This window comes from Plectropomus leopardus, chromosome 24 (assembly GCF_026936395.1).
Source record: "Plectropomus leopardus strain MGB_pleo_1.0 chromosome 24, ASM2693639v1, whole genome shotgun sequence".
NCBI lineage: Eukaryota > Metazoa > Chordata > Actinopteri > Perciformes > Serranidae > Plectropomus > Plectropomus leopardus.
Window position 1 is genome coordinate 3,548,030 of NC_142199.1, and position 13,443 is coordinate 3,561,472.

Here is a 13,443-nt window from a genome sequence, read left to right on the forward strand (position 1 = left end):
TGAAATGCTGTCAGAATATATGCACTCTGTTGCACTGAGCTTTTATTGAGGAAAAACACATAAGGTATTGTTTGAAACAAACAAACAAAGCTTTTATGTACTTTTTTTTTTTTAATAATGAAAATCAATCATTAATGTTACTAATAATAAAAAAGCGTCAAAAATAGAGCTTGATTATAAAAAAACTGCCAGAGGAAGGTCCTCAAACCCAAGAAACAGGCCCCTGGTCTCCTGTTAATTTTGCAAAAGTGGCCCCTGAGGAAGCAAGTTAGGTTTCACTGGATTAAAGGACAAGTTTTAAATTTTAACGTCTACAGAGTAGAGTCGTAAAACTGTGGAAAAGACTGCTGTTTCGTTTCTGGACAGCAATGTTGCAACAAATGTTCTTTGTAAATTTTATCGATTTCGGCTGAATTAAAACTACTTTTGCTTTAATGGAAAACTGCAGCTGCTGTAATTCTCATGTACAGTTAACAAACCTTCCTACTTTTGTCTACCGCACGCTAGAGGACATAATTGTCATAATTAATGCATGAATTCTTGAAATAAGGCCAAAAACATGTTTTGCGAGGTCATGTTGACCTTGACCTTTGACAACTAAATCAGTTCATGTGCCAAATTTGATCACTTCCCCTATGGCCTTTTTGCCAAATGTAATTAATCTATTTAAAAAAAGGATGATGTACATTAATCCGCATCAAATGCTGGGGAGCTAATTTTCATCGGTAGTTGTGTTAAGAGGCATCCTAAAATAATAATAATAATAATAATAATAATAATAATAATAATAATAATAATACAAAAATCCAATAGGAAGGTACAGTATGAACAACGGTATGATATGAGGATCACAGGAATAAGAGGGACGCAAGGTCACAGTGACCTTGACCTTTTACCACCAAAACCCTATCAGTTCACTGTTGAATCGAAGTTGATCTTTTTGCCAAATTTGGGAAAATTCCCTTAATTAGATATTGCGATAGTGAGAACGAGGTGGACGCAAAATCACAGTGACCTTTGACCACTAAATTTTTATCACTCGTTCCTCGAGTCCGAGTCGACATTTGTGGCAAATTCAAAGAAATTCACTCAAATCGCTCTTGAGATTTGAGTCTTCCCAGTCCAGAAAATGGGATCATCCGAGGCGCAAACGAATGAAGGATTAGAGTCGATTCAAATTTGCTTAAAGATTCGTAACATTTGGTTAACCCTTTGAAACCTGGAGCGACATCACTTTCCTCGTGCTGCAGTCAGACACCGTTTACAAGAATTTATAACTTTGAACCCTGAGCAAAAACTACATTTATAATTAACATAATTATAAAATTATCACCCTTAGCACCCTTTAGGTAATTTTAATTAATAATTTAATTATTATTATTTACATTTTTTTTTTACTAATTTCTTGGTAATTTTTAGGTCATTTCCTTTCCCATCGCTCTTTGCCTTCGTCCCACGTTTTGGAAAGAATCAAGCCATTCTTCAAAGGGTTAAAGAAGAATCAAACAGTACACAGGTACATGCACATGCCCATTTATTGAAATGATAGTTGAGAGTCTGTGTGCAGTCATCAAGATAAGCGGGGGTCTTACATTGAGTCGTGTCGGATGGATTTCTCCTCACTATACAAACACTTCTTCAGCCTCTTCTGGTACACTTGCAATTAAAAATTAACTAATTCGCTTGCAGATAATAACGCAAGATGACAAGACTTCTGGGACGACTTTGCAAAGTAAAGCCACTAAATGTTCCCGCTAATTGTTTGTAAACGCAACCAACTCACATGAGGAGAAGAGGAAGCAAACTTGACGAAAACACTATTTTTAAATACTGTACCTGAATATTTGTCATAAAAATAAACCCGTTCTCGAAAGCAAAAAAAAAAAAAAAATACATTCGCCATTTATCTATTGCAAAATAAAATAAAGTGCGCCTAGTTTTGGAACAACACTTTTTAAATACCACGTACCAGATAAATAATGCTTAAATATATAGTGTTGGAAAAAAGCGACATACCTACAGCTGTGTTGAACATGACACATCTCTCGTAAGAGCAAATTCTTTTCAGAGTCTGTTACTGCCGCATCATTTCCGAGACGCAGGTGACGAATGTGTTGGATTTACTGGGACAAACTCGCAGCTTTAATCTCGCCGTTACACCCTAAATCACTCCTGTCTTTTTCATTTTTAAGAGCATTTTCTCCGCCCCGACAAATGTCCCTGTAGGATTAGGCTTTCACTGTCACCGGCAGGTTCACAGTTATGGCGAAAATATTAAAACTGTTAAATGACTCAAGGCTGAACTGTCCATCAAATGTCACAGAAATCCATTAGCTGTTTTTGAGACGTCCTGACAGTCAAAACTAATTCTGCAAACAAATATAAGACGAAGAGGTGGAGGAGTCGCCACCGTCTGCTGCAGCCGAGCTCTAAACTAAACGTGACACAGAGCGAAGAGCGAAAAATAAAACAAAAACGGTGTGAAAGAGCTTAAAAAGACACCTTTCTGCTTAAAGATTTCAACGACTGAAATTTATGACATTTTAAGATATAATTAATACCTCATAAATTGAAATTTAATACCGGTTTCATGATCATACTGGAGCGTCAAAATATGCTCGAAACCAGTAAGAACGATGGTGCAATAATTCCTAATTTAAAGTAATCAATTACACTAATGCAAATTGCATAAATGGCACAAAGTAGACATGTGTGCTAAAAATAAAAAAGAAAAAAATATCCTCTCAAATTAATTCAAGTTTAACTTCCAGGCCTATCACATCTCCCGAAACATTTGACCGCATACCAAATTTGTTAAATAATAATTACATGTTTTTTTTGTTGTTTATAGATCCAAATTAAATGCTTTTTAAGACTTTGTGTAATTGTTTTCAAGAAGGAAAGACGGAGAGATGAAGAAGCTTCAGGATTAATGGAGAATCTCACCAGTTTCAAATGTTATCACGGCTGCTGTAACGCTTCAGACAAATTTGGTTACGTTTGGGTAACGAAACTACTCATTTAGGGTTTAGTTTTATCATTTTAATTCTTCATTTTTTCATTACTGTTTTTCTTGCTCTTTGATCTTTATTGCTTCTGATGGCATGTATTATGTAATCATTATCTTAGTGTGAAAAGCATTTTGTGAACGGTATACAAATCAAGATTTCTTCGTCCTCTCAAACTTCACCAACAGGATTATGGGGAGGAAACGCTCGTGTGAGATTCTCGTCACATAAACGTCAAAATAATGAGGACAGGCCTTGGATGTACGCACATGAAGTGGGTAAAAAACGGCACACTGGACATTAAGCTTGGCTGCTTCTTTGCTGCTGAACATTATAGACGGTCACTTCGGAGTCGCACGAACATCGACACGCAAATCCGACGCTGACATGACATTTGTGGCCGAGACACGGGGTAAATGTATGCAACAGTAAATGATGACGCATAATCTCAACCCAGCGGTTCTGGACGATTACTTGCATTTGATTCAAACATGTGGTGGCATCTTACACCAGTTTTTATTTTACTTTTGTGTTATAACGCATTAAAGCTGGTTTTAATTTTATTGTAAATCACTTGGCATTGCTACAACAAAATTCCCGATTTTGGATTTCTTTTTGTTTCTTATCATGCGGTTCTTAATTTCACCTCAATAGCTGCTGAGGATTTTCCACAAATAAAATGACCTTTCAAAAGACAGCCGTTCACACAGCAACGGTTCTTACATGAAACATGAAATTTTGTTGCAGTTTGGCCTTTAGTTCACACGACAACGGTGTTTGGGGGCCTAAAAACTACTGAAACAGGGATCCAGATTGTAATTTTTTGGGGAAAATGCAACACTTTCTGTCGCCATGTAAACAGATCCTGTGAGAACGGTGAAATCACGGCCATGTTTCGCTCATGTGCGTAGTGTCTTACAAAGTTACACCGGCAACTTCAGTCCCGGCACGCAGACTACAGCGCTTTCAGTTGTTTCCGCTGGCTGTTTTACGAAGAAAGATTATGACGGATGTATGACAGCCCACTATTCCTTCGTATGTTTTACGAAAAAAAAGCAAAGTTTTCACATGCAGAGATGCTGCTGCAGTAATCACGTCTTTGCTCTGAACAGAATAAACTCCCATCAGCGGGATAAACACGTCATGAGATGGCGGGTTCGGGGTGATCAGGCAGTGCACTAACACTACGTTCTCCTACTGGTGTCTACGAAGTCAAAACACTGCATGAGCAGGGAAAAACTGCTTGGTTGGCACGTTCAGAACTCACTTTTAAAAACTCGTCTGCGTTAATCTTCACAGGGAATTACACTGGACTTTCAGCTTGGCATCCTGCTGAAGGTGGCCGACCCCCCCCCTAAATTTCCCAGAATGCTTTATCTGTTGTTGCTTGAGTTATTGGGTTTATTAAGCCGAGTGAAAATGCAATGCCGGGCTTTAACATGCAGAAAAGAGCGAATTCAGCTTTATCACTGGCAAGCTTCTGACACAGTTGGACTGGCATCAAACATTTGGCTCCGATTTACTGGTGAGCTTCCTAATAATAAACACGGACAACAAAATTGATCTTGCAGCACCTGATACTATTCAAGATCTTAAGGAGACTTGTAAACATCACTTAAATTAATTTAGTCTTTAATATTAGGCTTTTGAGTCAGCTTTTTCTTTGATTATTAGGCTAAAATGCAGCTTGCGCAGTAAAACGAGGCATTTTTCTCTATTTTGACTGAAAAACAACAGAGTTATGCTGGTAATAATAGAGGAGGGCAACCTTTTGCAGAGCAGCAACCTAAAAAAGAATCATTTTTGGCCCTCTATGGCGGCAGTGGCCATCAGTATGCACTTTGGCGTGTGGTCACAGCTGCAGGGTGGCTGTCTCAACGCATGATCGTTTCCACCCCCGCAGCCGAAAACACACAAACCTCCAAATTCCCTTCAGAGAGCAGGAGCCCTTGATCGAAACAAATAATATTTCACATCACTGGAACCACATTTCATTAGCACAAACACTTCAAAATTCACTAACTCGATCTTCATACAACCAGGGAGGGAAACTAAGACAAACAGGTCTCCACATTGGATTTAAACCCAAATTTGGTTAGTTTCCTGCCCTGCGCACAACTCGTCTTTCAAATCGAGATACGACGATAAAGAAATAAAAGCTACCGCGAGCACCAACACGTCTACTCAACAAAATCCGTGTGACTTCTTTTTTTTTTTTAAAAATCAGAGCAAATAAATAGAGGACAGAACCTTTGCATAAACATGAGTACAAAACCTAACAGTCAGTGGATGTACAATAAATGTGAATCCGAAAGGGGTGAAGTGGCGTGTTCGCGGATTTTGTGGAAACCATGAACCAGTGTGAGGACGACACCCTTTCCCTCATGATCAGAACCTGTTTGCTCTACTCCAGGTCGTCCACGTCCTCCGTCGCGATGGTGCTGGTCTGTTCTGAGGTGACACCTGGAAAACGAAGCAAACGTTAAAATCTGAAGAAAACAAACTGAAGCTTGTCAACCAGTGAGAGTAAATAATCCACAATCAAACTGCAAACTCTTCGTCTCGCAAAAAAAAAACTAAAAAACAGGCTGTTTTGATGTTGGTGCATTTTGGGTGATCTGATCATACGTAGACGGCTCTGAGTGTGAGTGTGAATGCACCCAAATGCACCTAATTTAATTGAACATTGCCTATTTATTTATTGACTATTCATGAATACATTTTAGTCTGTTTTACTCAATGCTATATCATTTTATTTATTTTATTTTATTTTTTAAAGATTTGTTTAGGGCGTGAGAGAGAGGGGACGACTACTATTTAGAGTATTTTATTTATTATTATTATTATTTATCTATAGGTTTTATCCTGCCTCTGGTGTTCCCTCACTTACGGTATTGTTCCCCAGTTCCTGGTTTTAATAAGTACTCTTATTTGTGCTTTAATTAATTACAGAGTCTTGCTTTTTTAACCGCGTGCTTGTGTAATAGTTGGCATTTTATTGTGAAACATTTGCAGGACCGTGTTGTTGTTGTTGTTGTTGTTTTTGCAGGAGCTGCACGACTTCATAAATGAGTGGAATAAATGTTTATTAATGTGGAAATACAGAACTCACAGCAGCCCTGCAGAAGCTTCACAGCCCAACACTGCCGGTGTGAACCCCACGAGCGTGAAACACGCCGCAGTTCAGCGAGGTCATGTGCTGTAATGCTGGAGTCATTTTCTTTTACTTGCAAATTTTACAAAAAGTCGGTGGAAACTGACACATAGACTATAGTGCAATCTATTTGCTCCGTCTGCCGTGACGGTGCGGAGCCGGACCGCACACGGATCTGGTGGAAATCCGGGTAACAGCGTCTTTGAACATCAAATGACACCGTTCTCCACTGCTCATGAACCCAAAAAAGAAGTTTCTTACTTGAGGCATCATCGTCATTGGGAGACTTCTTCTTCTCCTCGACGTAGCCATGACTCAGCAGCTTGGACATGCTGACCGGAGGAGCCTTCTTCTCATAAGACCTGAAGGCATCACAAGACAGCGAGTTACTATTACTCTCATTTATGGTGCTGTTTTTAGACTTTTCAGATAGTTTTATGGCTGTTTTAACTCCGTATTATACTCACGTTCTCTTGTATTTGCTGGTCACCACCAGACCTTCGATCTCATTGGCAATGCCGTCAGGAGACATCTGTGGGACAGAAAAATTCCCCAGATTTAACTTTATTTATGTGGCACTTAATGTCAGTTTCAGCCTGAACATAGCGACCGCATTAACAAACAAATGCTCTCACTCTCCTACTGCAGAATCACACGCTGATTTATTCACTTTTGTCGAGAAAAAACAAGATTACAAGCAAGTTGAACAGATTATGATGACAAAGGAAAAGATGAAGTGATGGAAAACGCAGTTTGTCATGCAATGGGAAATGGAAACGCAGCTCAATCCCAACGGCAAAAAATATATTTTATATTCACTAATTACACTTTTGAAAATATTCTTTTCTTTCTTTTCCTTAATTTAAATTTGTATCTATTTGTTTGTTTGTTTGTAGGTGTTGTTGCTATCTTTGCTTTTGTTGTTTGCTTGTTTTTTTGTGTGTTTGTGTGTTTGCTTGATGGCTTTTTGAAAGAGCTTAATGGGTTACATAACTATTGCTGTGCTGTCTGTTTTTTAATTGTACTGGTAAATAACAATAAAACTTCATGTAACATAACACATGACATGACATGTAACACAAAACTGTAAAAAAAAAGTTGTTTTTTTGCATATTGTTGTCTCTTATATAAACATTCCTGTGCTGAATCTTTCCATTTCTGTCTTCATAAGAAAAAATTAAAAAATATGAAACCTGGATCACCATCACTTTCTTGGGCTGCATTTACACGCCTTTCACACGTGTTTGAACCTGCGAACTCTGAGAAGATTGGTTTGGTTTCTGTCAGAAACGTGGGGGGAGAGGCAATGAGCAACTTTGCAAAAAAATGTCCCATAAGTTTCAAGAATTCTTTTTAGATTTAGAAAATTATCACGTTTTTATGAAGTTGGGTAAAATGTCAAGATATAGTTAGAACTATTATAACTAAATATTTAAAATTATTTGAATTGTTAGAATTTTAAAGGACTTTCTTTCAGGTATTTCCCTTGCTTTTTTAAATTTGATTTTCTTTAGTTTATTCTTCTAATTTTTGGTAATTTTCTTGTATTTGTTTTCTAATTTTTAAACTACATTCATAAAAATCAAATAATTATATATTTAAAGTTGTCAGATTACTATTATTTTAAGCATTTATTTAGGTCATGTCCTTGTTTTTTAACTTTTCTTTTTTTTATTTTCAGGTAATTTTCTGGGACCTTTTTACTCTGTTTTTTACAATATCAAAGCACTTTTTAAAGCTAATTTCCTTGCTTTATTTGTAGTTGTTTTTGTTTTTTTTATCTTTCCTGTGTTGTTTGTTTGTATGTTTGGTTTTTCAGGTAATTTTCTTGTACTTTTTACTAATTTCATTTCTTCTTAAGTTGCTCATTGCCTTCTATCCACATTTATTAAAGGAAATAAAGCCAATTAGCATAGATTTCAAAGGGTTATAAAAAGATATGTATTTTAAATTAATTTGTGTTTTGTCAGGTCTTTCACTCTGTACTTACCTGAAACTTTTATCAGTATTCCCAAAAAGCTACCACACAGCCAAAGCACCCGCAAAAAATTAAATTAATTTAAACCAAGCTGCGACAATGGAGCAAAATCAGGTGAAAAGGGGAAGGTGGTGGTAAAAATTTAAATAAAAATTTAAATGAATAAATTAAAGGATGGAAGACACGGTATAAATGCTGGGGGTGACTCGTTTGGTTCATTCACCTTGTCTTTATCGGGGGAAAATCTATCGTCTCTTTCCCAGGACGAACAGTTATCAGTGCCAAACGGCGCAGCCAGAGGCTGCAAGCCCGCCTTCATCACGCCGTCGGGAGACGGTGTTTTGCTTCCGCTGTAAGCACAAAACCACGATGTGAAATCACTGCTGGGCACTTTTCACACGCTGGGACATTTTGGCTGTTTGGCGAGTGCTTCATGTGGCTCTTAAAAACGTTATTTTATCTTAAAAATCCAGTCGGCTGATCAGGTTCTTCTTTCCCAGTGGAGACATGTTTTCCCCTTTAATAAGCTTCATAACTGTCCAACAATCATTAACCCTTTAAACACGATTTCATTCAGGCTGCAGGTTAAAAAGTGTGGAGTAAGCGTGCGTTAAGAAACAAACATTAGAAGTTGTTTTTTCAACCATCTCACCATGCAGAGATGCATCTTCTGCACCGTGTTAGACGTTTTTTTTGTGTTCTTACCTTTTTGAGTCGTCACTTCCAAACCAGTTGGGCGGATTGTACGGCTTCTTGGGTTTGTCATCAGAATCTGAATCATGACTCAGCAGCCCTGCAGGGACACACACAATGTTCTCAATCAAACACTGCGAGCACTTATGAAGCCCTGCGCTGCATCAGGGCTCATGCACAGGTTTACCAATACTTTCCCAGGACTTTAAGGCAAAATTTAAAGACGTACATTTTCTTGTTGTTTCTTTTTCATCATTATATAACAGTTTTTCTATATTACTTAAAAAATAATGAATTCAGAACAGGGTTAGAGCTGAATATTTAAATAGAACTGCACCATTACTAGCACAATTTGATATTTAAATTGCAGTAAATTCAAATATTTGAATTTGAGCAACAACCCATTAAACAACATCTTCAGGTATTTCATTTCGAGTGAAAAAACGTTCATGTGGAGCTCGACATTCAATTTTTTCCAGGGTTTGCACAAGCAGGGGCAAGTCAAAATCAAGGACTTTCAGCACTTATTTGTATTGTAAAGGGTGAACTTGCGCAAATTCGTAAATGGTGCAAACATGCAACAAGATCATAAAATAAGCTTATCTTTAACTCAAGGTTAAATTGTTAAGGCAAAGGACAAAAAAAGCCGGAAAAGCCTTCATGCAACCCACAAACTCAAAAAAAATCTATTCAGGAGCTCCAACATCAGGTGTCACCCACACGGCTGATTATTTTATTGCCAAATTACAGCTCAAAACTCGTGCTACGAGCTGATGACGCATTCTGTATATTTACCAAATATGAACTGTTTTTCTGGTGCTTGCAGCTTATACCATTCGCACGGCATTAGAAAATGATTGCAAGCACAGCTGATTTCTCTCATACCTTTAATAAAAATGATTTATTATTCTGTTCTCCTCTCAGTTATATTCAAGTGCGTTTTCAAGGATCAAGTTAAAAAATGTCAGATTTTCAAGGTATTCCCACACTTAAATGTCTGAGTGTCATATTCAAGTACCTCAAGCACCTTCATCGCCTTGTTTGAACCCGACTTTTTTTATTGTGCACAAAAAAGGACTGTTTTCCCCGGGTAAATGAAAACAGTGATGTTGCAGTTTCAATAAACAGAGGAGGTTTGTTGTGCAGGGGGATGCGTTAAAAAGCATTTTTTTGAAATAAGATTCCCTCTTTCATGTTGTGGACCTGAGAGCTCATGATTTGCATTTCAAAGAGTCGAGAAAAAGTGTCAACAATACAGAAATCAGCAGGGATTTTTTTTCTCTTAAAAATGCGACGGCTTCCACTGGTTTAGTTCACAACACAGTTAAAGACCACATGAAGTTTGAGCGCCTTTAGCTTCTGTACTGTGACATATTTTCATGGATGTATAAAGAGACTTGGATGCAGCACTGGAGGCGAGGCCCCGTTCACTCCAATAAAAGTTGCTCAGTTGTGCCAGATTTTTGTCCAGTGTTGGGAGTGTTACTTTTAAAACGTAATCCACTACAGACGACTAAATAGGTGCCCTCAGATTATTGAAAAAGAGTAATTTATTCCAGTTACTTCAGATTACTTTTGAAAATCAAAATCATCTTTCTGAGCTCATTTGTCAAAAACAAAAACACTTTATTTTGAATAAATGGGGGAAAATGCAATGAGCAAATTGGTAAGAAAAGCCCTGCAAATACCCAAAAATAAAAAAAAATAATAATTGTAATAATAAAAAAAAGAAAAAGGGAAAAATGTACAGAAAACTATATTTAGAAATCGTATTATTTCTTATTCAAAATTATGTTACAGAAAAAAAACACTTAATGGTTTTAATGTTTTTTTAAAACATTTTTTGAGGTCATTTTCTCCTTAGTGTTTCTTACTTTTCTTTTCTTTACTGTAACTTATTTATGGTGATTTTCTTTTATCTTTTTACATTTGTTTTGGCCATTTCTTTTTAATATGCTTACTGCCTTCTTGCCATACAAAGGAACTGAATCAAATTTGCTTCAGTTTCAACAAATCACGATGGGCTTCTCTGTCTGAGGGCGGGAACAGATGAGTCTTATTTCTTATCTTAATGTGCAAAAGCAGATATCGTTGTTGTACCAAAGAAATAAATCACCTGGAATTGATATAGGAGGACTGTTACCAAAAGACACTTTAAAACAATCGTTTTATTAATGTGTCTAAAGCATTTCAGTGCATTCTGTCATAAATATTCAAGGATCTGAACAGCCTCGGTATAAATGATACAACAATAACAAATTAAAGGAAATTTTTACCTTTGTGCCCTCCTCCTTTTGCGAGCTTGACGTAGTCCGAGTCCGACTCAAAGATCCCAACTCGCCGCCCGCTGATCCTCTCCACCGGTGTGGATTCATCTGCGGTCTGGGACAGACCGGGAATCTGGGAGGTCGGTCCTGTCACGCCGCTGGTCACAACCCCGGTCTTTATACCTGCAATGACCTGAGAATTACCCCTGCTTGTTCTTCCTTATGTGGCTCTTATTTTAGCAAATTAATCCTTGTTGGCATTTTTTTGGTGACTTAATGTATTTCAGCTACATTAAGTTTTAGAGTATTTTTTAGCTTTGAGTATTCAAATGTATTACAGGTGATGGAGCTAAAAAAAATGCTTTGTTTAAATGCATGCAAGTTTATTTCGTCTTACCACCAGGCTTGGTCCTTCGATGGTTGGGTACAGCAGCACTCATTTCGGCTGAAGATATTTCACAATCTGATCACCAAAGGGAATACTTTCTAATCTGTTAAGTGCACAATGAAACAAAATTTTAGGCAACCCCACTTGTTTGCAGACTGGTGCTCTTTTTCAAAATCTGAACACATCCAAAACTCAAAGCACATAAAATTTCTACTTTAAAAGGATGTCTTGCCTATTTCTTCCACCACAGTGGACGAAGAGGGGCAGCGGCATAAAATTACCAATAGCAAGGGAGTTTTCAGGGAAATAGTTCATTATTTCAAAGACAATTTGTATGCCAAATTTATCAGAAGACCAAAAACACTAATAAACATCAGAAAAGGATGTTACATAAGCAGAGTACGATTAATTAACAGCAAAAAAAGATGAAATCATTGATTTTTCTAATGGAGTTTGGCCTTGTGTTTTCCCATGTGTTACAGAGTGAGCCCAGTCTGTAGTAGCAATTAGGATGCTTTTAAAATATGCAATGGGAAATAACAGCACTCTTATATATTAGCTAATAATTACAGCTAACATAAATACATATACTGAAGTAAAAAGGTACAAATTTTAGACCACTTCACGTTAGCAATATAAATAACATCGATAAATGGATGGATTGCGTGCCGAATTATCCAGAAAACCAAAATCTTTAATAAAATATAGCAACTGATGTTAAAGGAGTAATATATCATCAATCAACATATAAACGTCTTAAATTATAGATTTGTTGAACGTAGTTTGGCCTTGAATTTCCCCGTGTTAAAGAGCAGCCCCCGTACTCACTTTTTTCACCAAAATAATAAAAACAATGATGTTATTTAATTATCTAATGGAAAATAACAATACTCTTGTGCATAAAACAAGATATATTAGCTTGTAACTGCAGGTAGCACCGACAAAAACGTATTAGTTATGCAAAGATTACGTTTGTGTTAAAGTTAGCCCACTTTGCAGATCGCTGTATGCAAACTAACGTTACTGTAAATTATATTTTGACCCTACGCAGAGTGTATGCGTAGGCAAAAGCATATTTTTCTACCGGCATCATTTTTAGCTAACAAAGCCATGCTAATTTAGTTAGCCGCCTAGCTAGCTGTCGCAGCGGCTTTTCAGCGATAACCGTACTTTACGCAGCAAAAACGCGAGTTTTTACGCACGTAGCTGACGATGTAAGACGAAGTAAAACGTTGAAATATCTTACATCGTATGTTATTTTACTTTCAATGTATTTTTTGAGCGTTTTGTCGCAATTACATACCGTTAGCTCCCTCTGATTCTGCGGGCAAAGGACGGACTGCACTAACTTCCGGTGGCCCCAGCTGCCAACTTCCGGTACGCCAAACAAAGATCGTATACGCGACAAAGTCTGACGTAATTTTGTAGGCTGTTTCCGATATCTGCACGTTAGAGACATGAAGCTGAGGACAATAACTACATCAAAAAAACAAAAAAAACCTGTTAAAACTGTGAGGCTGTGCTCCCAGTTTAATCTTTTCACTTTTTCCATTTATTTATATTTAAACCTAGCATGTTTTGTGTTTCTTTCAATGTTTTTGTCCCATCATTTGCTAATGTGTATATTTACTTATGCATTAGTTTAAACTGAAACTTCGCCGTTTGTTTCACTGTATTTTTGACTTATTTAATACAACAAAAAAAGTCTGTCATCCACACAGTAAAAGGCAAAGACTGGATCATAAAATAGGATAGAGTGGGAGCTCTTTCTGCTATTCACGGCTTTACAACATTTCGAGACGATCTTTGGACGTTCAGAAGGCAAATCTGGACTAAAAGTCATATTTACATCTCACAAACTCTCACAGCTGCAAAAAATAATAACTTTAGCTGAGTTTTTATATTTCTGTCGGCCACACATTTACTCCTCTACATTTATCCCAAACATTTTAGTT

At 37.1% G+C, this 13,443-nt stretch overlaps 1 protein-coding gene across 1 annotated transcript; it reads right to left on the reverse strand.

Annotated features, from left to right (window-relative positions):
- Window positions 1-1,517: 1,517 nt before the first annotated feature.
- Window positions 1,518-12,887, reverse strand: LOC121962914 (uncharacterized protein C7orf57). The gene is made up of 8 exons (XM_042513238.2): window positions 12,792-12,887; window positions 11,498-11,591; window positions 11,110-11,283; window positions 8,846-8,933; window positions 8,364-8,490; window positions 6,630-6,694; window positions 6,424-6,524; window positions 1,518-5,471 (listed from the first exon to the last, which is right to left on the reverse strand). Exons 2-8 carry the CDS (start codon window positions 11,538-11,540, stop codon window positions 5,413-5,415), a joined length of 657 nt encoding a protein of 218 aa, XP_042369172.1. The 5' UTR covers window positions 11,541-11,591; window positions 12,792-12,887; the 3' UTR covers window positions 1,518-5,412.
- Window positions 12,888-13,443: the final 556 nt, after the last annotated feature.

Excerpts from the sequence above, each read along its gene's own strand:
- LOC121962914 (XM_042513238.2), bottom strand. The coding sequence starts at position 11,540 with ATGAGTGCTGCTGTACCCAACCATCGAAGGACCAAGCCTGGTG. Across the intron at positions 8,934-11,109 it reads AAAAGGAGGAGGGCACAAAG|GGCTGCTGAGTCATGATTCA; the intron begins GTAAAAATTTCC and ends GTGTCCCTGCAG. Across the intron at positions 5,472-6,423 it reads CAATGACGATGATGCCTCAA|GTGTCACCTCAGAACAGACC; the intron begins GTAAGAAACTTC and ends TTCGTTTTCCAG.